The sequence below is a fragment of the Bos taurus genome, chromosome 2, assembly GCF_002263795.3.
Source record: "Bos taurus isolate L1 Dominette 01449 registration number 42190680 breed Hereford chromosome 2, ARS-UCD2.0, whole genome shotgun sequence".
NCBI classification, from domain to species: Eukaryota; Metazoa; Chordata; class Mammalia; order Artiodactyla; family Bovidae; genus Bos; species Bos taurus.
This window is the reverse complement of record NC_037329.1, coordinates 61,391,589-61,418,113: the sequence shown is the minus strand read 5'-3', so window position 1 is coordinate 61,418,113 and position 26,525 is coordinate 61,391,589. Positions and strand designations below refer to the sequence as shown.

Sequence of the window (26,525 nt, the reverse complement as noted above, 5' to 3'; positions counted from 1 at the left end):
ATAAAACTGTATCACTGATCTTTTTGACTATTGTGCTGTATACCTATTTTCTGCACAAATCTTGAGGTTTTTATTGCATAATTTTGCATAGCACGGTGATTTTTAGGAAAGTATTTATTACAACAACAGAACTGACTGAATATTAGCACCACTCTACAAAAAGTTAACCCAAAAGGACACCCATACCACAATGTCCAAGATCTCTTCCCTTGCTGACAACAGAGCAATTCTATCAGTACAAGTATGTTACAAAGGGCCTAATATGTTAAGGAACAGCATTAGTTACCCAGCTAAACTTTTTCATTTCCTTCCCAAGTCCAGAATCTTGGTAAAGGATAAATTCTTATTTTAGATTCTGAGGGTGGTTTAATTTCCACATCAGTTCCGTGTATCACATAGCTGCTTTGTTGAGTGACTGCATTTTTATTTCTTACAAGAGTGAAAAGAACATGTAAAATGCCCTGTGTGGCAGTGCTGCTGCTGCTAAGTGAAGTGAAGTGAAAGTCACTCAGTTGTGTCCGACTCTTTGTGACCCCATGGACTGTAGACTGCCAGGCTCCTCTGTCTATGGGATTCTCCAGGCAAGAATACTGGAGTGGGTAGCCGTTTCCTTCTCCAGGGTATTCTTCCCAACTCAGGAATTGAACGCTGGTCTCCTGCATTGCAGGCGGATTCTTCACCATCTGAGCCACCAGGGAAGCCCAATGATGATAAGCAAAAGCCAAAAGATTAAGCAAAAACAGATGTAAATTTGCCTACTGAGCTTTAGGTTTCATATTTATACTTATAGCCATCAAATATTTTTATATTGAAATTATTCAAAAAAATAACTGTTTTTTGCAAACATGAAACTCTCGACCCCCTCTTCCCTACTGTTTTTATTGCATGCTTTTAAACTACTGGGCAATTTCTGCTTTATGAACGGCAACTACTGCTTTATGCTAGAGGAGATACGCTCATTAATGTTACTGATGGCTAGAAAAACATTTAATTCCTCCTTTGGAACTGTCTCTAGCATCAATTTATGACTCAACACAAAAGTCTTTTTTATTACTTTAGTATCAGCTGTACTTCTTAAAACCAAAATTATTATTTTTCATCAGTTTTGGTTCTCAATAACTTGGGGACAATAAATAAAAGTCACTATCACCCTCAAGAAATAAAACAGCTATCTACTTTTGAGGATGTATACCAGAATAAACTGCACACTCCAGAAAACGTATTTTTGAGGCAAAAAAGCAATAGGGCTTCCTTTTCCCAGTCACCAACACATTTCAATAACATTAAAGCTGTATTCTAAGTGAGCTATCTATATTGTGGAAGGCTTTGAACGAGTATCTTTATACAATCTTAGAGAGGCAGGATGACATAGGAGAAATAGAAGAAGCATGAGCCTAGTATTGAGGCTCTTATCTGTAAAATGAATAGACAAGAGGAAAAAAAAAAAAGACAAAAGGGTATCTATACCTCACAGTGCTGTTATGAGGCTCAGGGGGAAAAATCCAAGTACTGTACTTTGCTGCTCCATACTGAATATACAGTAATAGTCAGCTGTTATTGCTGCTACTGTTATAAGCAAATCTGTTATTTCCCCTGTACATGAGATAGGGAAGCTACTGGTGGTACTACACTGAACCTTTACTGGGGTGCACCCCATAAACATAAAAGTTCATGGTAGCCACTGGAAAGCTTGGCAAGATAGAGCAAGAGCAATCACCATACTAAATTTTAATTGTAGATTAAGTTTCTTAAATATTAAAAATATTATTTCATATGCAATAAAAGTCCAAGTATATGTGTGTGGGGGAGGGAGCTTTTTTCCATGGTCCTTCTTTAAAAAAAATCTATGGCATGCCCATTCAGGGATGCCCCCCTCCCCCCGCTAAAAAATCTAAGGCACCTGTTATAGAGGTCACCCATCATTATTCGGAGAAGGCAATGGCAACCCACTCCAGTACTAGCCTGGAAAATCCCATGGGCGGAACAGCCTGGTAGGCTGTAGTCCAAGGGGCTGTGAAGTCAGACACGACTGAGCGACTTCACTTTCACTTTTCACTTTCATGCACTGGGGAAGGAAATGGCAGCCCACTCCACTGTTCTTGCCTGGAGAATCCCAGGGACGGCGGAGCCTGTTGGGCTGCCGTCTATGGGGTCGCACAGAGTTAGACACGACTGAAGCGAATTAGCAGCAGCAGCATCATTATTCATATAATCTGCTTAATATACACAAGATAATGATGGAAGGTTAGCAAAATAAGCTTTGTAGGAATAGTGATTTTTACCTTTTGTTTTTCCAGTGGTCATGTATGGATGTGAGAGTTGGACTGTGAAGAAAGCTGAGTGCCGAAGAATTGATGCTTTTGAACTGTGGTGTTGGAGAAGACTCTTGAGTGTCCCTTGGACTGCAAGGAGATCCAACCAGTCCATCCTAAAGGAGACCAGTCCTGGGTGTTCATTGGAAGGGCTGATGCTGAGGCTGAAACTCCAATACTTTGGCCACCTCATGCGAAGAGTTGACTCATTGGAAAAGACTCTGATGCTGGGAGGGATTGGGGGCAGGAGGGGAAGGGGACAACAGAGGATGAGATGGCTGGATGGCATCACTGACCTGATGCACATGAATTTGGGTGAACTCCGGGAGTTGGTGATGGACAGGGAGGCCTGGCGTGCTGCGATTCACGGGGTTGCAAAGAGTCGGACACAACTGAGCAACTGAACTGAACTGAACTGAAACACTACAGATTTAAGCCCTTCAAAAGCCCTTAAGCTTTATTATACTAGATTGTCACAACAAAGGTCTAAAATGTGTAAGAAATCCTACACTATATTGATATATGCTGACTGTTACTTGTTAACAGTGAGGATAAAGTTGAGAGCTGAAAGCTAGGTGATGACTAAATCATCATTTTAGGCAGTCATTATTTCATGTTTTTCAGAACACTTTCCACATTACTCCTATTTACCCCCTTTACCCCTCCCCCTCAAAATCAGTGATTGTGAAAATGATACTATTCTAAGTTTTTCTTTCTGCATCTTTATATATTCTAAAAAAACCCCAAAACTATTAAAATTTAGACACTTATAGAAACTTGAATATCAAAGGTTTTCAGCAAAACTGCCAATAAACTTGTTAGCTTTCTGGTTGTGAGAAATTATTTGTTGAATCTTACTGTACGCAGTGAGAAATGTGGTCCATAGACTTACACAGCTACTCACATTCAAATGAATAATTTTTAAACCTGTGCAAGGTATAATAAAAGATTAGGTTGAAAAGAGGACAAAAAGCTATAAAGTTGCTATGAAGTTGCTGCATGCTAGTTTTTCTAGTAATGTACCAACACAAAATACTTCAGTGATACAAATTCAATAAACAATTCATTGAAGCAAAGAACTCAAAATGCCCAAACATGAGACACCATATATTTGCCAATTACATCAAAATAGCATCCCCAAAACATCAACTGTGCATAGATTTTTAAAAATAATAAACCACCTTAATAAAAATCTGCACTCCAATTCTAAGGCAGGCACAAGCTTGGTTTATATGTCAAGTAACTTCCTTCAATTACAGTGAATTAGCACTACATCCAACCTCAGACTCTAGTATTTCTCAGGCAAGCTGAAATAAAGATGTTTAAAGAAGGGTCTTAGTTGTGAAGAATGAATAAGACTAACATACAAGTAAACAAGTTATGAAGTCATGTGCCTAACTAGTAAGGAGCCAAGTCTCTGGGCTCTATTACACGCCATTGTTCACTGGCACTTCAGTTTGGTTTCTACATCATCTTAGTAGTTCCAGGATAACTTATTTTGTGAACTCAATTTTCTTCACCAAAATCCCAGGAATTTTAAATTCAAAATAAGCTTGGTAAGAATTAAGCACTACTCAATGTGGTCTCTTTACAGTATCAGGGACCCTCAGTGAACACTTAATTTTATCAGGTTACTTAAATACATACAAATATAAAATTAGTAGAAGTAAATGCCTTATTGTCACAGCCCTTAACTTTAAATCGAAGTGAATTTTTACAGTCTGGTTTTTTTTTTTTTTGGCTGTGCTGCACGGCCTGTGGGATTATCCTAATTTTCAGACCAGAGATTGAACCTGATCCCTCGTCAGTGAAAGCGAGCAGTTCTACCTTTGGACTGCTAGGGAACTCCCCCTCAAGGTGAATTTTTAAAGAAAATAAAAGCAAATATTAAAACCCATAAAATTCAAATTAATAATATCACATTAAAGTTTGTTAGAAGTAAATTCCTGACATTCGTTTTACTGTATAAAGCTGTAGACTCATGTACACTTCTGGATTTAATTTTCTGTATCCTTAATACTAGTAATATAAACAATGATTGTTCACAATTACATAAAACATTAACTTTGAGGTTGGTTCAGGATAATTAGGCCTCATAATTAACCAAAGTACTGCAAAGAGCAATCCAAGAATGACAATTTATCAGTAGATGACTTTATAAAATCATAGTGTTCCAGTCAGAGTTAATAATGTAGTATGTTCACTGATATCTGAATCAAACAGGTGTCTAATCTGATAAAATACGAGAACTGTAAACAGAAACATTTTCCCTAGTATGGAAACTATTGTACTATTAGTTATCTGCTGCCTCTATACAGATGAAAACAGGATTCAATAAGTCTGCTTGAGCAGCACAGACTTAAGAAACCTAAGGAGTAAGTAACTGCCAAGTACCACCAAATAACTCGCTTAGCAGGTCACTTTTCAAACTACAATGAAATCTTCATTTGTACAGAACATGGATATTGTTGGCTTCAGTTGACATGAACACAATTTACACAGCAGCTCTCTTCTGTAAGTCAGCCTATAAAATGATATGGCATAGTATTTTTTATGTATCTTTAAGATAATAATTTTAAAATTTTTATTTTAAAATAAAAAAAAGAGGTCACTGTAGATATGGAGAGACTATCCCATTTGAAGCATATATATTGAGAAGTGGTAGGAAATAACAGGAGAAACTGGGAGGCAGAATTAATATTGGACATAGTTGGAAATAGGAAGCCACTGAAAATTTTAGATAAAAATAGCACTTAGAAACCTCTGGCATGTGTGGACTTTTTAAGAAAAGGATTTTGAAGGATGAAGAAACAAATCAACCTTTTTCCAAAAAAAGTTCTGAAAGTTCTTTAGAATTTACAACTTTACCTGATCTATTATTATTCATGAATAGAGCAGGTAATTTTCAAAGCAAAATTTTTCTGTTCTTGATTTTCTTCTTTTAAAACTGGTACTTTGAATATAAGATTGTACTGCTGGCTTTCTGTTAGAAAGGACATGTGCTTTAGACTTGTTACCAAGAAACATCAGGATTTCTGAACTACCTTAGAAGTATAGAAAATCACATAAAAAAAAATAAGCTGACTGATATATCAAGAAATCACATTCCTAAGAAAATTATCTTATCAACCAGCCACAAAAATTAAAAGCTTATCATCTTTCACCATAAAGAGTCATGAGAATTTTCCTTTTTCATAAAGTAGCAAAAGCTATTAACACATATATTCTTACTCAGGCAAGATACCTTAACATGTAAGTAGTGCCAAAAGTTAAATAATTGTAACTTAAGTACCACATGTTAAACCTATTGTATAAAATTGACTCCATTCACTTGTATATAACCAGTTAAAGGCTTTATAATTTGCAACAGCTCTATTATGAAACCATCTTTTACCACACATTACTAATTATATAAAATGCAGTTTTTTAAATGGACTAAAAATAGTTACATGTACTTTTCTGGTTGAAAAAAGGATTCAAGTCTTCCCTAGTGGTCCAGTGGCTAACTCTATGTTCCCAATGCAGGGGGCTTGGGTCTGATTCCTGGTCAAGGAACTAGATTCCACATGCTGCAACTAAAGATCTGCACACTGCAGCTAAGATCTGGTACAGCCAAATAAATGAACTAGTTAATTTAAAAAAAGGAAAAGAAATCAAAGTCACATCATGACAGTGAAATAGTGAAAGTCACTCAGTCATGTCCGATTCTTTGCGACCCCGTGGACTACAGCCCACCAGGCTCCTGTACTTGGAATTCTCCAAGAAAGAGTACTGGAGTGGGTAGCCATTCCCTTGTCCAGGGGATCTTCCCAACTGAGGGATTGAACCCAGGTCTCCTGCAATGCAGGCAGATTCTTTACTGATTGAGCTGCCAGGGAAGTCTTGGTTAATAGTCAAACTTGAATTGTAAAATCAGATCTTGAAATTCCTTGGTGATTCAGTGGTTGGGACTTAGTGCTTTCACTGCCGTAGGCCTAATGGGCCCCGGTTCAATCCCTGGTCAGAGAACCAGTACCCCTGGGTCGCAAGCAGCCAAAACAAAAACAAAAGAAAAAGGTTAAAATCAGGTCTATAGATAGATCATGACTGAGTTTAATCTACTTCAGGATTATGAAATCCAGGTTAAATTATCTGAATTCTTCCCTTATTCTAAAAAGAAAACAAAGGTCACCCATACACTATACCATTTAGACGAAAGCCTTTCTTTAACATTCATTATAAAGGCATTGCTTCCCAGGTGGCTCAGTGGTAAAGAATCTGCTTGCCAATGCAGGAAGATTCAATCCCTGGGTCGGGAAGATCCCCTTGAAAAGGAAATGGCAACCCCCTCCAGTATTCTTGCCTGGGAAAACCCACGAAGAGAGGAGCCTGGTGAGCTGCAGTTCATGGGGTCGCAAAAGAGTTGGACATGACTTAGCAACTAAATGACAAATAAGGGCATCAGTGAACTAAGTTCTGTGTGCAAGTATGTTTTCTAGCTGGTAAGCTGTGGTTGACATCTGATATGGTCAACTGCTGTCAGTTCATCAAGTTCCAGGAGTTTCTGAGAAGATCCAAAATAAGAAATAACTATTTGTAGACTACTTTAATGTGTCTGCCTCTAAAGATATCAAATGAAGTTACTGTTCTCTTGATATTAGAATGACTCTTAAGTGATTAATAGCAAATGGGATTTCCAAAAGACTTTCAGACTGCTAATCTTTTAAGAATATAATACTGAGGTTATAATGCAGTTTAAATAAAAAATACATTTGATATAAAACTGTCAGCTCTATGTTTGGCTGAGCCCCTCTGCTGTTCACCTGAAACACTGTTAACTGGTTATACCGCAGGACAAAACAAAAAATTAAAAAAAAAAAACAACCAAAACCCCAAACTGTCAGCTTCATATATTAGTTTTCAGAACCAATTTAACATATAAGAGACAGAAGCTGTTAGGGGAAACACTGACTGAAACCACCCACCCCGACCAGGCACCACTGTAATCATTTGCGTGAGTTATTTTATGACAGGAGGTCCTGGTAAGGAACAAGCCACCACCAATCAGAAGAACTCGGGAAAAGTCAAAAGGAGGCGCCACAAATCCTACCAACCTCCCAGAATCCTCCTTGCTGGAAGCCCTCTTGGCTGAGCAGTGCACCCTGAGTCCGGAGACTAACCCCAGCACCATGAAACCTGAGGTGGAAAGCACATGGCAGAGCACTCCTCCTGGGTCCCCTTACCTTCCTGCTCTCCACCCAGGTACCCCTTACCAATACAGTCTCTCGCTTTGTCAGCACGTGCATCTCCTTGGACAATTCATTTCCACGTGTTACACAAGCGCCCACTCTCAGGCCCTAAAAAGGGTCCCCCTTCCTGTAACAAAGTCCTAAAGGTTGTTTGTTGACTTGAAGCCAACTTTTCTCCAGTATTTTCCAGTATATTAAATATAATTAAGCATATACATCTGTGGTTTTCAGGGGCTCTTACAGAAGCCTCACTGTAAGATAGTTTATTTCTAGGAACCAAGTTTATTTATGTCCTATTTCATAGGATACAGATTGACCTGAAAAGGCTAGGTGACAAAGGCACCCCCACAAGCATATACCCTTAAAGACTAGGGATGAAAACAGCAAAATGAATCACCAAAAGATACAGAAAAGATGAAAGTGACAGTCTCTCAGTAGCAGGGCTGTGAGATAGGGAGGGGTGGGGCCAGTGGTTCTAGTAGTACTGATACATCTGAGCTCATCAGAGATGAACAATGTAAATAATGGATGTAAATAATGGGCTGGAGTCTTTAAACCAGAGGGCAGGTATTGTCATGATACTATCAGACTAAATTTGATAAATAAATCTGTAAACCAAAACCAGTTGCTAAGCAGTGACTGTATGTAGACGATTGTGCTGAGGGAGTCAGGGAGGGTCAAACATAAAATTAAAATATTAAATTAGATCAGTTTTTTGTTTCTTTCTAGTTCTAAAATCGACAATTCTATCTGTGTTAACTCATCTTTAAAGTGTATACATATAAAGAGCAGAGATATCCTAATCCTATATCCTGCCCCTTACAAATGAACAAAACAATAAGCTTCTGCAGGAACCCTGGGCCAGGAAGTAATACTTCTGTGGGGGGAAAAAGGCAAGCTTTATTTAAAAAACAAAAACCCTTTTGGTGTCCAAGTTAAAAGCTGTGACATGTTAAAACAATTGTGTTACTTCCTTTAGGATGGAATCATTTGCAAAATTCCACTCTCATTATTTTAAACACTTCTGTTATTCAGTTAGAAAACTTGTTGCTTAATATGCAAATCTTAAACTAGGAAAGGGAGGGAGGAAATGAAGCTCAACAAACACAACAAAATAAAGTTGCTTTGCAGTGTTGAGGCTGCCAGGCTTTTTGTTACTCTACTTGAAAGTAAATGTGACTTGTCTGTAGAGAGTGCTGCTTCAGCAGTTCCAAATGAATTTCAAGCTTGTGCTCCATATTTTCTCTTTTGTAAGTTTAATGTATTCAGCAACACTGAACTGACAATTTAAATAACTACATTTTTAAACAAACGAAGCATTGATGTTAATGTATGAAAATGGTCCAAAGCCCTGGGAGTCTTGGTTCCCACCATTGTTTATTCTGACAACAGGATATAATTGCTTACTTACTTGGCAGCAAATTTAACCATCTGCTTGCTTGCATGGTCTCCTACCGCCACAAGAGCCTGGACATTAAACTGCTGCTGTCGTAGGACTAAGAAACACTGCTTTCCTGAAAAAGACAAAAAGTATACAAGTGTATTAAGGACATGCTAGTTTTATACCATGCTAGTTCAGGTTTTACAAAGAAAAATGTTTTCCTATTTAAAAACTGGGTCCAAATTTACTATACTCAATAGGGCCATACACATGGGAATTTGGCTTTGACAGCCAAAATACTCATACGCAATTGACAGGCTAAAACCCAAGTTCCTCCTATGCTTTTAAAATGTTATTGAGAACGTAAGCAAATCATCAATTTCAAAAAACATTATTTATCAAGAGAATTATTTTGTGATTGTACGTACTTACTAAACAAATTTCAAATAACTTCAGATCACTTTCACCATTCATTCAAAAGCTAGTATATTTTATAGGCAAAGGTACTATGCTAACCATCAAAGGAGCCTCAAATGATGCAACTATGAGAGCTTAGTCACAGGAACTTAAATGTTCTTTGCAGGTGGTTCCTTTCTTTCCAAAGTACATTTTAAAAAGCATTTAGAATAACAGACTAGCTTATCTCATATTCTATTTTACTCATTTCTTTATGATCTTCCTAATCTTTCATCCTATATGTTACTTTTTTTTAAACCCCAATAATTCACTTTGTCTATAAAAGATCATTCTCTTTATGCCCTAAAACCAGTATTATTTCTGTGTTAATTCTGAGCCTCGTGATTCTCTCTTCTTTCATAAGGAACTATCATTCCTTATTATTAACCTTTTGAAAGACAGTCATAATAGATCCAGTCACTATCCTTGTGGCAACTCTTTTTTTCTAAAAAGATTATTTTTACAAGTCTCTGATCACATTTTGGGACACTACTTCCTCATAAAACAAGTTAAATCTTTTCTAGACCACTTTTCTTATCAGATTTTCTTTCAAAACATCAAGATTTTGGGGGGGGCGGTTTAAAATGAGAATTATCTTTTACACGGAGAATTAGCTTTGCCCCTTACTCCCTCCCCTAAAAAAGCAAAAGATGCAAGCCGACTTGCAGTTAATACATTCAACATACAGTTTTAAAATGCAAATCTGACAGCAATCATGTTAAAAAAAAAGGCTACAGAGTGCCAACACAGACACAATTTATGGACTTCAAATCATGTACGATTGACATATTTTTATACTACATAGATACCATTTCCCCTTTCCTTTGGCGTATGATCCAGTTACTAAGTAAAATCTCTCTCTTTTTAAAAATTATTTAATTATTTTTGGCTGCACTGGGTCTTTGTTGCTGCAGGTTTTCTTTCTCAAGTTGTGGTGAGAGGAGGCTGCTCTTCGTTGCAGTGTGCAGGCTTCTCGTGGTGGCTTCTCTCGTTGCAGAGCGTGGATTCCAGGTGTGTGGGCTCAGCAGTTGCAGTGTGTGAGCTCCAGAGTGCAGCTTCAGTAGCTGTGGCACACAGACTTAGTTGCCTGGCTGCATGTGGGATCTTCCTGGGCTAGGCATCAAACCTGTGTTCTCTGCATTGGCAGGTGGATTCTTAGCCAGTGGATTTCAAGGGAAGCTCTAAGCAAAATCTTAAAAAAGAAAACTACGTGAGCTGTACAAATTCAAAGGGATTTTCAAGATGCTGAATTGATAAAGATTGTTACTCTAGAGAAATCTGCAGATGAATCAAATGACATTATCCCAAGAACTACTGAAATTATAGTTAGATATTAGCTCACTCAGAACAGAATGTTAACAGGAAATAAAAGGTAATGTGCATGACTTAGTAAGCATTTTAGCTGCTCTAATAGTGCAGACAGAGGAGCACTGACTGGGCTGCACTACAAAGCAATCTTGTGATGAACTGCAATGCTAGACAAAAACCCTGGGAGAGAACAGAGAGCTCCATAGTACTTACAAAGGGTGACCATGTCTTTAGGTTAGCACTAAGGGGTGACATGTAGTGGAAAGGTTTGGCAAAGAGTAAAAGCTTTTACATCAAAAGATATGGGATCATATCCCGTTACTTCCTATAAGGGGCCTGCTGCTGCTGCTAAGTCACTTCAGTCGTGTCCGACTCTGTGTGACCCCATAGACGGCAGCCCACCAGGCTCCACCATCCCTGGGATTCTCCAGGCAAGAACACTGGAGTGGGTTGCCATTTCCTTCTCCAATGCATGAAAGTGAAAAGTGAAAGTGAAGTTGCTCAGTCGTGTCCGACTCTTTGCGACCCAATGGACTGCAGCCTACCAGGCTCCTCTGTCCATGGGATTTTCCAGGCAAAGTACTGGACTGGGCCTACCAGAATATGAATTATGTCTCAGTTATTCATCTGCAAAATGAAGAAAATAACAGCATATTACTCATGGGGTTTTCTTGAATTTTCATCTATACTCTTGAGGATTATATAATAAGTTTATAATTGTGACAAACACCCAATTAATGTTAACTGTAAACTAGTATTACTACCTTTTAACTATTATCATTACTAATAGCACTACTGCCACTGCCTACTTATTTGAGGACTATGAAAACTGGCTGCCCAGGTGGCACCAGTGGTAAAGAACCTGTCTGCCAATGCAGGAGATGCAAAAGACGCAGGTTTGATCCCTGGGTCGGAAAGATCCCATGAAGCAGGAAATGGCAACCCACTCCAGTATTCTTGCCTGGAAACTTCCATGGACAGAAGAGCCTGGCAGGCTCTAGTCCGTGGATCGCAGAGTCGGACATGACAGCATGCATGCACTGCACGACCATTTCTATTTCACAGCTGGATCACTATGTCCAAAAGCTATGGTGGGTGTTGGGAACACAAAGTATGTATTTGTTAGACACCCATGACAGACTGTTATGTGAACAAAGTGATAAAGCCAATCATAATTTTAAGAGATATTAAAATTGACTGCATAAAAAAACCCACCAAAATATGAAATTGTATAGGAAGAAAAACACCAAAAAATGTGGCTACTAATGGATGGTGAAATCATGGAGAATTATACTGTTCTTCATATTTTCTGAACTTTCTACAATAAGCATGTACTATTTTTTTTAATCAGAAAAAATATATATATATTTTTTTTCAGAAAAAATAATTTTTAAGAGACCAATAAAGTCCGGGTTAAAAGAAAATTGTGGCCATGTTCCAGATTCAACACAGGAGATAAGCAGAACTATGTACTCAGGAGTACATAGAAGCAAGCATACTCCTAAGAGATAACATGCCTTCTACGAAACAGAAATCATGAAATCAATGATTATGAGTGAAGCGAACAATGTTCACTGTTCTCTTTTAATGTTTAATGTATTTAGTCTACGTAATTTTAAATTTTTAATCTTTAAAAAAAAAAACCAATAGATGAAAGGAAAGGGGAGGTGAGACCAATGTATGATGAGTTGCTTCAGTTGTGTCTGACTCTTTGCAACTCCATGAACTGTAGTCCACCAGGCTCCTTTGTCCATGGGATTCTCCAGGTGAGAATACTGGAGTGGGTTGCCATGCCCTTCTCCAGGGGATATTCCCAACCCAGGGATCGAACCCTTGTCTCTTAGGTCTCCTGCACTGGCAGGCAGGTTCTTTACAACTAGCCCCACCTGGGATGTCCGAGACCAATACCACCAGCATACTATAAAGCCACAGTAAGTAAAAACGTACAGAAACAGGCAGATCAATGCAGCATAAAAAAGAACTGAGAAGATGCCCTATTAGAGCAAAGAGATTTTAATTCTAGTGGAATTCAGGAGATAACTAAAAAACCGAGCAATACAATAGAAAAGGGGAGGACTTTCTAAGTTTGAAAATTATAGAAATGCCTATGCATAAAAATTAAAAAACCACTCTGGGAAAAATATCTACAAATGACATATAACTTATATGAGTTAATATCTTTAATACATAAAGATCTTAAAGATGTATAAGTAAAGAACACTGAGATCCCAATGGGTAATGGACTAGAACAAATAATCTAAAAGAAAAACACCCTAGTAAGTATTCATGGCAGATAGACGGGGAAACAGTGGAAACAGTGGCTGACTTTATTTTTCTGGGCTCCAAAATCACTGCAGATGGTGACTGCAGCCATGAAATTAAAAGACGCTTACTCCTTGGAAGGAAAGTTATGACCAACCTAGACAGCGTATTAAAAAGCAGAGACATTACTTTCTCAACAAAGGTCCGTCTAGTCAAGGCTATGGTTTTTCCAATGGTCATGTATGGATGTGAGAGTTGGACTGTGAAGAAAGCTGAGCGCCGAAGAATTGATGCTTTTGAACTGTGGTGTTGGAGAAGACTCTTGAGAGTCCCTTGGACTGCAAGGAGATCCAACCAGTCCACCCTAAAGGAGACCAGTCCTGGGTGTTCATTGGAAGGACTGATGTTGAGGCTGAAACTCCAATACTTTGGCCACCTGATGTGAAGAGCTGATTCATTGGAAAAGACCCTGATGCTGGGAAAGATTGAGGGCAGGAGGAGAAGGGGATGAAAGAGGATGAGATGATTGGATGGCATCATCGACTCAATGGACATGGGTTTGGGTGGACTCCGGGAGTTGGTGACAGACAGGGAGGCCTGGTGTGCTGCGGTTCATGGGGTTGCAAAGAGTCAGACACGACTGAGCAACTGAATTGAACTGAAGTAAACATAAGGAGAAAAATGTTACTGGAAATGAAACTATTGTAAGTTGAAACAAATACGGATTACGACACATACCTCTCATACTAGAATAAATTTAAAAATATACACTATTATTCAATGTTCAGAAGAATTAAGTGAAAACCGTTCCTTCATAACTTGTCCATAGCAAGATAGGCTTGTACAATGCTTTCAGAGATCAATTTGGCAATGGGCTTAAAACATTCTGATTCAAAAAATATGTTTCTTAGAATGTATGTTAAGAAAATTAAATAGGGAACGTCTTACTGACAAAGCTGTTCATTATAGCATTATTTAAATAAAAGAAATAAGGTTTAACATCACCCCATATCTATGTAATTTTCACTAGTAGAACAGATCTACATATGACTCTAATGCTATGGTCCCAAGTTTTCTGTGTTCAAAGCACTTTCAAATACTAGAACCTTGATGGTACATTCAAAAAGATTTTTAAAAGACTTAAAAAATCAGTACTGGTTTCCTGGTAAACAGAGCTGTCCACTCAGACCCCCTCTATCAAGTGCTTTTGACACCAAGTTCTTGAAAGGTGTTAGTAAACTAAATTGTTCTTTCTTTGACTCTGGTCAGTGATACACTGCACAGCGTGATCTGCTCAGTTCAATGTCCTAAAAGGCATTTTCCTATACACTGGTGTGTGAGTGTGTGTGACTCCTTTTACACAAATTTAAAAACAAAGGATATGCTCATACTTGTAAATGCACTTTTCTTCCTGAGAGAATACACAAGAAACAAAACCGGTTTTTTGAGGGGTGGGGAGAGGAATAGACTGGAGCTAGATTTGTGATATTTTTATTTTTCTTCCTTTTTAAAAACTGAAGAATAGTTGATTTACAACACTGTGTTAATTTCAGGTGTACAGCAAAGTAGAGACAGGTAGATACATAAAACAGATAGGTAGATAAATGGCACATCTTCTTTATCCATTCATCTGGTGATGGCCACTTAGGCTGCTTCCGTGTCTTACTTATTGTAAACAGTGCCGCTTATGAACAATGGGGTTCGTGTATCTATCTTTATGAACTAGTTTTTGTCTTTTCTGGATACATGCCCAGGTGTGGGATTGCTGGATCATAGTGTAGCTCTAATGTTCATCTTACATCTTTCTGAACTATAGGATGTTAATTTTTACTATAGCAATACATTATTTTTTATTCTAAGAAGCAATTACATAATTTCTCAGTTTAGCAAAGAGTTCTCATTACTTAAGTTAATACAAGAACTTTATATGACAGATTAATCAATTGCTATATGACCCTAATGCTGGGAAAGACTGAAGGCAGGAGGAGAAGGGAACAAGGGAGAATGAGATGTTGGATGGCGTCATGACTCAATGGATGAGTTTGAGCAAACTGGGAGATAGTGAAGGGAGAGGGAAGCCTGGAATGCTGTAGTCCATGGGGTTGCAGAGTCTAGAGATGACTGAGTGACTGAACAATTTATCTTTCTTCATGGAATGCCCCAGCAGAAGTGAGTTTATAGAAAGGAAAAGTCAGTGTTCAAAACAACAAAATGAATTCACTATTTTTAAATATTTTCAGTCCTCAGCAGTTAAAAATTTGTGTTGTACTTTTATTCTTAAGTTTTTAGAAGAAGCAGTTTCTTAAATTTACAGAAGAAGCCCGTTTTAGAAAAGTGTAAAGTTGGAAACCTTCCTTTATAGCATCAAGTGCAATCTTTATTTCTAAGCTGAAGAACAAACATGGTACATAGTCAAGACAAAAGGTTTACTCTTATCTCCACTTCAGTGATGGCTCAATAAAGAAGTAAGCCTTGGTGGAAGAACCAGTTATCAAAGATGTGAGGCAATCTTAGTTTTCATCTATTCCTACTGTCCTTTAGCTTGCCAAGCTCCTGAATTTATTAGATGATGTATGTTCACTTCCTAACACCCAACATTAACATCTTCCTTCACTGCTTATGTTAATCAATTATGGAATAAACCACAAAGACCTATATGTTTTAAAATACTTTCCATTTATTATTTTCCCTGAAATATTCTTATATGGATATAAGTTGAGGTTTTGATTCTTGGTATTAAAAATTCTAAGGGTTTCTCTGGTGACTCAGTGGTAAAAATACACCTGTCAATGCAGGAGATGTGGGTTTGATCCCTTGGTCAGGAAGATCTCCTGGAGAAGGAAATGGCAACCCACTCCAGTATTTTTGCCTGGAAAATCCCATGGACAGAGAAGCCTTGTGGGCTATAGTCCACAGAAGGTGGCGAAGGGTCGGACAAGACTTACTGACTAAATACAACAACAAATAAAAATTCTCTCTGACCACCTAAATAAATCAGCTCTTTTGAAAGTATAAGTTAAGGTTTTAGGAAGAATAATCTTGGGCCAATGACTTCATGCAGTATGTATAAAATTTGAAAGGAATCATACATATTTCAATTACTTTCATTTCAAGGATTTATATTGATTAATTTATTTTAATTGGAGGCTAATTACTTTACAATATTGTGGTGGTTTCTGCCATACATTCACATGAATCAGCCATTTCAATTACTTTCAATAAGCACTTAAGCTTTCACAATCAAAGAAACTAATGCTAAATGTTTCATTAAGAATTAAAAACTTCCCCTTACTTCTATATAAAACTCTTGATTTTAGGGATTTGATACATAAACCTATTGTGAGAAATCTGATTTGTAATCTTTAAAAATACGTAAAATACTGCTCTTAATTTGAGGAGAAAAATATACAAATATTTGTTATATAAACAGACTAAAGGCTCCCCCCCCAACAGAATTCTAGCTGTCATATTTTTGACACTTTAATTTCCTTATTCATGGTTTTTCAGCACTTTACTTGAAACTGACAGCATTTGTAGTTTTTCTAAGTCCAATTTTAATGTGCTACTACTTCTGGAGTTAAAACACATGAATGATTCCTAATCAGTCATATTTATTGTCATTATAAATTTTCCATGTAAGAAGAAGGGAGTAGCAGCAACCAGGATTCTGAAATTCAAAGATTTATCTTTTTCAAATAATCTTATCAGAAATAAAAAGCACTGACAATCATTACTGCCAAGAGTGTGAAGCAAGTGGTACTGTCACACACTTGGGGGAATATAACTGAGTATAGCATTTCAGGAGTGTAATCTGGTACTGGAAAATTTTAATATGCATATGCCAACCCTTCAACCCAGCAATTTAATACTTTGGAGAAATACTGCCTAATGTAGATCTGTAACCGATATCATGGAAGTATCTCCAAGAAACATTGTTAACTGAAAAAAAAAAAAAAAAGGTATAGAAACCATGTATAAATATAGTATCATCTACATAAGACAAATTAAAACACATACAAAACAAAATCATATATGTATGTATGTGTATGCATATGTGCATTAAAAATAAAGATTTGGCGGGGAAGACACTGACAAACTATTAAGAATTAATGGCAAAGGCTGGGGCAAAGGATACGCAGTAGAGAAGAAAAAGGAAGATATTATTTGTACTCTTTGAAAAATCCATGTGAAAACATTAACGTATTACCTGGTTAACTTACAACTTACACACACACACGTATCCGAACTTAAAAACAAAGTAGGATCTTCTAAGTAAAAATTATAAAAACCAGATTAATGAAAATTCAAAAACAAAATTACTGAAATTTAGCTTAGTACTATTCTAAAAAAATACTATCCACTCCTTTACCAAATTCAGTTTATTACAAGAATCCAAAAATGGCTCAACATTAAGAAATCCATTATTGTAAACCAATACAATTACATACAGTTGGTTCTAGCTACTTGTGGTTTTATATGTTTTTCATGGGGTTGCAAAGAGTCAGACATGACTGAATAACTGACCATACGCACACATTTTATAAAGTCACCAGGAACAATGAATTAGCAAGTACTGAACCACTGCTCCTAGGGGAAATATAGAGTGAGGTTTCTGTGCACGTCTGGTCATGGTATTTTTATTAGTCCAACAATACATAAATCAGTTGTGTGTATTTCTGTTTAAAGACACCTTATTTAGTATATATTGTTGATTCATTAACATAGAACTCATGTCCAACAACACTATAACTCATGCTGAGACAAAACTTAGCTATTAATAATTCATATTTTCTCCATAATATATATTATGGGCTCTCCTTTATTTAGGAATACCAGAGAACACTTCAGCACTGTGCTTCAGAGGCAATTTTAAACAGTTAGATTACCAAAATAAAGCAGAAAACTGTCAAGAATGTAGCACTGAATAGACTGCAAAGAGGACACCTGTTTGCGAGAGCTGATACAAGGCAGAGCTTCACTGTGTTTAACCTCAGCTGATAATGTTGTATTAGGAGACTCAAATTTCTCACCACTGCTCATGTGAATATCTGGTACATCTGTGAATGACAGTGAAAGCTCTCCAAGTGTTGATTTTGGGGTTACAAATACATGTTATAGTAGGTGAATTTGCAAATATACAATCTGTGAATAATGAAGATCAACTGATTATTTCCAACAAACAAAAAAACAAACAGGAGAGTATACTGAATCTCTATAAAAATATGCTCAACACAATGATATTTTGAGGGGAAATTTTTTCTGGAAAAGGAATGATAAAATTTAACACCTATTCCTGAGACAGAAAACTTGGACTAGATGAAAACTTCTTCTAACCTACTTTTTAAACTTTGGTACTGTTTCCTAGTAACACTGTATGCAGAACACCTAAAGACATGATAAATCAGCAGGAGTTTATACCTCTACTGTTTGAAAAATTATTCATTGTGAGAATCCTTGCAAAACTGGGGAATCTACTAATTATTGCAGAAAGAAACAACAAATGAGATAAACATTTGAAAGAAAAGAACAAAATGATTATTTGTAAATGTTAGCAATGCCTACCTATAATCCTCATGTACCTCAATAATTATCAATTTATGGCCATTTGTTTCAGCCTTATCCCTCAATTTCTGTACTATTTTGAAGCAAACTCCTGCAAACTCTCTATTATTTCATCCATATATAATTTGGTATGGATCCGTAAGAGATGTCTTTTTAAAAGAAACATTACAACAGTATTATCTCAACTTCAAAAAATGAACACTTTTTTAACACCAAATACCTAGTCAATGTTCAAATATTCAACAGTCTCAGTCCCTTTTCAACTATATATTTAAATTAGGATCTAAATAAGTGATTAGTTGAGAGATAGATCTGTTTTAATCCATAGGCTCCTCCTCCTGGTTCAATTTATTTCTTGAAGAGATCAGGCCTTTTTTGCCTCGTAGTTTACTACAGTCTAGATTTTGCTGCCTGTATCCCCATTGTCGTTTAACATGTTCCTTTGTCCTACAACTTTCCTGTAATTTGGTAGTTAGATCTACAGGCTTAACGAGATGTGGGTATAACTTTTTGGGTAAGACTATTTCATTGGGTGGTGGTGTATTCTCTCATAGACATAAAATATTCTGGTTGTCTCTCTATTGTATGTTGTTAGCAATCACTGATGATCAATACCCAGATAATTCACTGGGGGCAAAATAACAATGTTCTAATATTCTTCATTTTATTGGCTAGATACTTCTCTAAAGGGACACCTCCCCATACCTAGTATTTGATTAGTCAGTGATATACAATTCATACAGAAATGACACTTCCAGTCATGACCAACTAGATTTTCCGTTTGTTTGCCTTAGCATCATTATAAACATGGATTTAAACATATCTGATGTGTTTGAATTCACTGTAGTTGTCTTTTCTCATATTCAAACTGTTCTATTTTTTGGTTGAGTGTGGAGGGAAGTACTGTTGGTTCAGGATTACATGTAGCATGCACTCCATCTTTTAATTTGCTAAATAACTGTTTAGGAAACAAGGTGCCAATTTGGACAGAACAAAGGTTCCTCGTCTAATGGGAGAAAATAAATGAAGGATTACAATACAGTGTGATTATTGCTGGTAGAATAAATGGCCCAACCTTTCATGAAGGCAAATCAACATTTCTTTAAAAAGTTAAAATTCTACCAGGATTTTTCTCAAAGTCCAGTAGTAGTCATCTATGTGGGGGAGGATACTGAAAGAATAGACAAATTCTTAATAGAAGTGATTCTAAGACTATAAGATATATATGTATAAAATGTTGGAATTTTTAAAATAATAGGCCTATATTAATTCGATAATAAATATTTAAAAATAAAAAGAAGTGTTGTAACACAGAATGTATTACATAGTATAGAAGTAATTAAGTGCTAGGGCAACAGAAGGTGTCCTAAAAAGCTTCTGAATTCTGTTCATATTCCACCAGTTACTATGAGAATTAGGGCAAGTAGCTTTATCATTCTGAGCCTTACTCTCCTCACTTATAAGGAATAGCAATGCCTATTCTACCTATTTCACAAGTTTGTGGGGATGATCAAGGGTGAAAAAGTGTCTAAAAGCATAAAGTTATAAACTAATAAGAATCACTAATACTTTCAGGCAATTTGGAACACTAGTTTCCATAAGAAATTGACGTTTGTTCAAACTCCCCTAGTATTTCTTTTCTGTTGTTAATGCTAAATTCTTAGCACTGTCTAACAGAAGTTTTTACAATGATAAAAATATTTTATATTTGTCCTGTCTGTTCAATATGAAGCCACTAACCACTCTGGCTACTAAGCACTCAAAATACAGCTGATGTCTGAGCTACAGAATTTCAATTTTAACAGCTAAATGTAGCCAGCGGCTACCTGACAACTCAGGCTACCTGTATCTCTCTTCTACCTCTCTCCTTATGTAAATATTACAAATGTTAGAATATTTTCATATTAACAAATGAAAAACTTCTCAAAAACACTCTTTACTTCAAAAAAATCAAACTTCTGAGAGGTTCTAGAAAAGTACCTTAAAGTTTTAGATTTCACCTGAGTTTTAAGGCCAAATTATTATTATTATTTTTTTTTAATTGAAGGATAATTGCTTCAAAGAGTTTTGTTTTCTGTCAAACATCAACATCAATCAGCGGTAGGTGTATATATGTCCCCTCCCTCTTGACCTTCCCCTCCCATCTCCCTCCACATCCCACCCCTCTAGGTTGATACAGAGACCCTGTTTGAGTTCCCTGAGACATATAGCAAATTCCCATTGGCTATGTATTTTACATATGGTAATGTAAGTTTTCATTTTACTCTCTCCTTATATCTCACCCTCTCCTCCCCTCTCCCTGTGTCCAGAAGTCTATTCTGTTTCTCCACTGCTGCCTTGTAAATAAATTCATCAGTACCATATTTCTAGATTCCATATATATGAGTTAGTATATGATATTTATTTTTCTTTCTGATTTACTTCACTCTGTGTAATAGTCTCTAGATTCATCCACCTCATTAGAACGGACTCAAATGTGTCTTTTTATGGCTGAGTAATATTCGTTTGTAGATGAACCACAACTTCTTTATCCATTCATTTGTTGATGGACATCTAGGTTGCTTCCATGTTCTAGGTATTATAAATAGTGCTGCAATGAACATTGGGGTGTATCTATCTTTTTCAATTTTGGTTTCCTCAGGGTATATACCTAGGAGTGGGACTGCTGGGTCATATGGTGGCTTTAATCCTAGTTTTTTAAGGAAATCTCCATACTGTCTTTCTTAGTGGCTGTATCAATTTATATTCCCACCAACAGTGCAAAAGGGTTCCCTTTTCTCCACACCTTCTCCAGCATTTATTGTTTGTAGACTTTTTGATGATGGAAAGTCCAAATTAAGAATATCTGATAAGAACCTAAAATTAGCCGTGAAAGTGAAAGAGGAGTGAAAAAGTTGGCTTAAAGCTCAACATTCAGAAAACTAAGATCATGGCATCTGGTCTCATTACTTCATGGGAAATAGATGGGGAAACAGTGTCAGACTTTATTTTTGGGGGCTCCAAAATCACTGCAGATGGTGACTGCAGCCATGAAATTAAAAGACGCTTACTCTTTGGAAGGAAAGTTATTACCAACCTAGACAGCATATTACAAAGCAGAGACATTACTTTGCCAACAAAGGTCCATCTGGTCAAGGCTTTGGTCTTTCCAGTGGTCATGTATAGATGTGAGAGTTGGACTGTGAAGAAAGCTGAGCACCAAAGAATTGATGCTTTTGAACTGTGGTGCTGGAGAAGACTCTTGAGAGTCCCTTGGACTGCAAGGAGATCCAACCAGTCCATCCTAAAGGAGACCAGTCCTGGGTGTTCATTGGAATGACTGATGTTGAGGCCAAAACTCCAATACTTTGGCAATCTCATGCGAAGAGCTGACTCACTGAAAAAGACCCTGATGCTGGGAGGGATTGGGGACAGGAGGAGAAGGGGAAGACAGAGGATGAGATGGCTGGATGGCATCATCAACTCAATGCACATGAGTTTGGGTGAAGTCCGGGAGTTGGTGACGGACAGGGAGGCCTGGCGTGCAAAGAGTCGGACATGACTGAGTGACTGTACTGAACTGAATATTTTACATTGATTTAAGAAGGAAAACAGGTGTTTCTATTTTGTTTTTAAAGATCTGCCTTGCCTTGTGAGAAATTGCAAAAGAAAAATTCAGTGATTACCGAAAGACCTGTAACCATCTAATCGATCTTACCTTTAGCTCTGCTTGTATGAACCCTTGCACGCACCCAAACAACTTCACCAGCTTTTTGCACTGTCAAATCACTAATTCGAACCAAAACTCGATCTGTAGTAGAAAAGTGAAACAATTTTGTACTTCAGAATTTACAAAGAGATCAAGATCAAAATTACTTTGTTTGACAGCTAACATTAAGTACTTGATATTATCTTAAATGATTCTTATCTCTAGCAACACTCTTTTCTTTTGCTTTTCTTTTTATTGGTTTACAACATCATATGCTTCATATGTTTAACATTGTATTTCAGCTTCTATATACTTAACAGTATGCTCAATACCAAAAGTTTAGTTTCCAAACATTTCCACCGATTTGACCCTGTTACCCTTTTTACCCTCCCCTCATGCTCCTTCTAGTAACCACTACTCTGCTCTCTGTTTTGTTGTTTGGTTTGCTTATTTATTAATTTTTGTATTCCATCCATGTTGTTGCAAAAGGCAAGATTTCACCTTTTTTAATGGCACACAAATATACCACGTCTTCTTTCTTATCTATTTCTCTATCGACAGGCACTTAGCGTATTTTCATATTTTGGCTACTGGAAAAAATGCTGCAGTAACATAAGGGTGCACATATATTTTGATTAGTACTTTCATATTCTTCAGATAAATACCCAGAAGTGGAACTGCTGTATTATATGGTAGTTCTATTTTTAATTTTTTGAGGAACCCCTGTACTGTTTTCCATAGTGGCTATAACCAATTTACATTCCTACTCACGTTGTACAAGGGTTAACACCTTCTCTATCACCTTCTGTATGCAATTTGCCTCAAGTTTTATGAATTGACTATACTAAATATATCTCTAAAACCTATCCAATTCTCTTTCATCTTCACTGCCACCATTCTAAACCAACATACTATATCTTGCCTGCTGCTGCTGCTACTAAGTTGCTTCAGTCATGTCTGACTGTGCGACCCCAGAGATGGCAGCCCACCAGGCTCCCCCGTCCCTGGGATTCTCCAGGCAAGAACACTGGACTGGGTTGCCATTTCCTTCTCCAATGCATGAAAGTGAAAACAGAAAGGAAAGTTGCTCAGTCGTGTCCGACTCCTAGCGACCCCATGGACTGCAGCTCAGCAGGCTCCTCCGTCTGTGGGATTTTCCAGGCAAGAGTACTGGAGTGGGGGTGCCATTGCCTTCTCCAAACAACTTACTAGACAATCAAAATTCAAAACAAAACAATAAGTCTAAAAGAATAGACTTATTAGTAAGCATCATGATTACAGTAATTTTAATAGTACTTTGGAAAAGAAAGAATAATGGCCCTTCTTTCATGTGGCATTCCAATGAAGTAGCATAGGCGTTCTCAACCTTTAAAGTATCCACACATAGCTGAGGTGCATGTCACAGTCCCACCAATATGAGTGGCTAAGGCAAAGATTAGTGGCAGTAGGGTTTCAATTTGAAAACCTACTACCTCAGAAATGGAAGCAGACAGATAACTTTATATTGAACAAAATTTTCTGATTTTAACAGAGGTAAAACCAAGGGTAGAATTTTGCTGTTATTTAGTGTAATCAGATTACATAGGTAGTTTAACCTTTCTTTTGGTAGGGAAAGCTTATAACTGTTACAGTTACTGTTATAACAGTAGTCTGGATTTGATAGCTAAATGGGAACAATAATTGTGGCAAAGGGTGACTGAGGCTTATGTAGGAGTCAAACTCCAGTAAGATTTTTGATGTTAGAGCTCAACGAAGTGCAGTTCAGGAAGACAGATAAGCTGAGAAAAAGTCTCACATGACCTCTTCTGCTTGTCCTGGCAGGGGTAGTAGTCCTCTCCTATAGCATATTGCTTCTATCCCATTTTATACTCAATTATTTTACTTTACTAGCTTTATCTTTTGGAAATGGTTTATTCTCAGCAACCTATTTTGGTCTTTCATTGCACATTTTCCCAACAAAGTTGGGGAGGAAAAGTGATGTTGCGACCATGCAATGAGTTAAATCTAAAATAACAATTAAAACTGACCTGGGGTATATTATTTTCAAAGCATAAAATTCATAGGCAGGCATATATATTAGCAGTACTTGGTGCTTCCAATGGGCCAGAGCCTAAAGGTCTGCAGGTGTACCAAAGCTTGAAAGCTTTGGGGTGTCTACCAGAAGAAAAATGATTGTTAAATTGCTGAGTAGGATAAACTTGTTGAAATTGCATATATAAAATAGGGGGGAAAAAAAGAGAACAAAAATAGACACAAACAAAAAAGAAACCAATAAAAGGAAAACAAATGTTTACAAACAGCAAACTCACAGGTCTGAGAGAAACAATTAAATCATTTTCAAAGAAATATTTATATAAGGAGGGTGCTAAAAGAGGTAGCTTCATGAGGCATGCAAAAAAGGCTGCATATGAAGAGAGCAGCTACTATTAACTATCTTTTATCTCCTAGGCCAGAGTCAAATCTTTTTACATGATCACTTAGGAATATCTTTCTAATATAATTTACCCCTTAAAATATACTAATTTAATGTATTTTCTTCCTTTTCTAGATTAGGGACCCTATATTGATAATATTTGCACAGGGTTATGGCATATGCTTGGACTTTCAAGGTGGCTCAGTAGTGAAGAATCTGCCTGCCAAGCAGGAGATGTGTGTTCCATCCCTGGGTTGGGAAGATGCCCTGGAGAAGGAAATGGCAACCCACTCCATTCTTGCCTGGGAAATGACATGGACAGAGCAGCCTGGCCGGCTACAGTGGATGGGGTCTCAAAGAGTCAGAGGTGACTTAGCAACTAAACAACAACAATGGCATAAGTTTGCCATTTAAGTTTTTCAGAGTTATGTTTTCAGTTATGTCAGCCTTACTTAAAACTTTATGAAGAGCTTTCCTGGAATTAGAAAGTAAAAAAAGCCTTTTTAAATTATCACATAACTACTAACCTGGTTTTTCTTGTGATTGTATCATTGAAGATACTCCGTATCTTTCTTTTGCATAATCCTACAAAAAAAGTTTTTACATTATGACTTTTTATTTAAACACTAATAGCATAGTATTAATAAACACAGAAACACAACAGAAAAAGATGAATTCATTTTAACTTTCAGGACTATTTTATTAATTCAAACTAGTAGTTTTAACCTGTGGAAATATGTCATATCATTTAATATGCACTCCATAGAAAAGGATAAGCACCCAGCTTCTGGATAATTTATTTTGAAGATCACCACTCCTGGATTGATATACCATACAGAACAGCATTCTCAAATAAAATTTACACACATGTACAACACATCTTAACTACTTTCTTCAAAAAGGAGATTAAACTACTTCAAAGCAGGGTTATAAATTTCCTCTTTTTGAAGGGAGAAGGATGAGATACCACAGTTTTATTAACTTCCTATTACAGGAAGAGATGTTCAAAGAGAACCAACAGTTAGGGATAAGCTTTCTGAGCACCAGATGTCCAGTTTTTAGAAATCAGAGATGTTGGATAAAAGCTAACTACAACTTTCCTTTTGTAAAGTATCATCAAAAAATTTCCCAGCTTCCTGTTCTAAAACCGTCTTCAGGATATCAGGTTGCAAGTGCTTCAACACTGACAATATGACACCAAAATTCTTATTACAGATTTTAAGCCAGGAACAGGAAAAACGAGGCCTCGAGTCCAGACTTATTAAGAAACTATACTTATTAAATTAAGCGGCCTTTTATTTTAATCTCACTTTACCGAGAAAATGATCTCTTAAGATCCTTCCAGCTATAAAGTGACATAACTCTGCCACAATGTCTACCTTAGATAATCTATAGACCTACACTATTTGCAAAGGCACACTGCTAGATTACATACTTAATCAGATCAAGAATACATAAAAATGGTTTCCCTCAAGGTAATTTAGGATGTGAATAAAACAATTCATTTCTGTCACTACAGTTATCTGTTGGAATCCTCTCCTTTAGATTTGGAAGATATTAAATTCTGTATTTATACCAAAACAAACCAGACAACATGTTAAGGTGCTTACTGAACAATTTTTTTCCGAAACAAAAAAAAATACACCGTAAAGACAAAGACAACCCCAGTCCTACTATACAGTCACAAAATGTAGTAGGGCAGCATAAAAAGGTTACAGCATGTGAAAAGAAAAAAGGGGATCACTTATTACTACTGTTCATATTTCAGCAACCCTTTTAAAATTATCTATTCCTTATGCAGATTATCACAAATTCATGTCTCCTCAATAGAAAAATTAGCAGCTAGGTAGAAATCTCAATTTCACTAAGAGCACACATCACTTGTAGAACGGTTTCAAACATTCATTTCTGAAAA

General features: G+C 36.8%; 1 protein-coding gene across 2 annotated transcripts in view; it reads right to left on the bottom strand.

Moving 5' to 3' along the window:
* DARS1 (aspartyl-tRNA synthetase 1) overlaps positions 1-26,525 on the bottom strand; it is a 65,115-nt gene that overhangs the window by 37,820 nt on the left and 770 nt on the right. For both annotated transcript variants that reach the window (NM_001035085.1, XM_059892859.1), the window contains 3 exon segments: positions 8,952-9,054; positions 22,207-22,299; positions 25,138-25,195. In NM_001035085.1, coding sequence (NP_001030257.1) covers positions 8,952-9,054; positions 22,207-22,299; positions 25,138-25,195 — 254 coding nt within the window.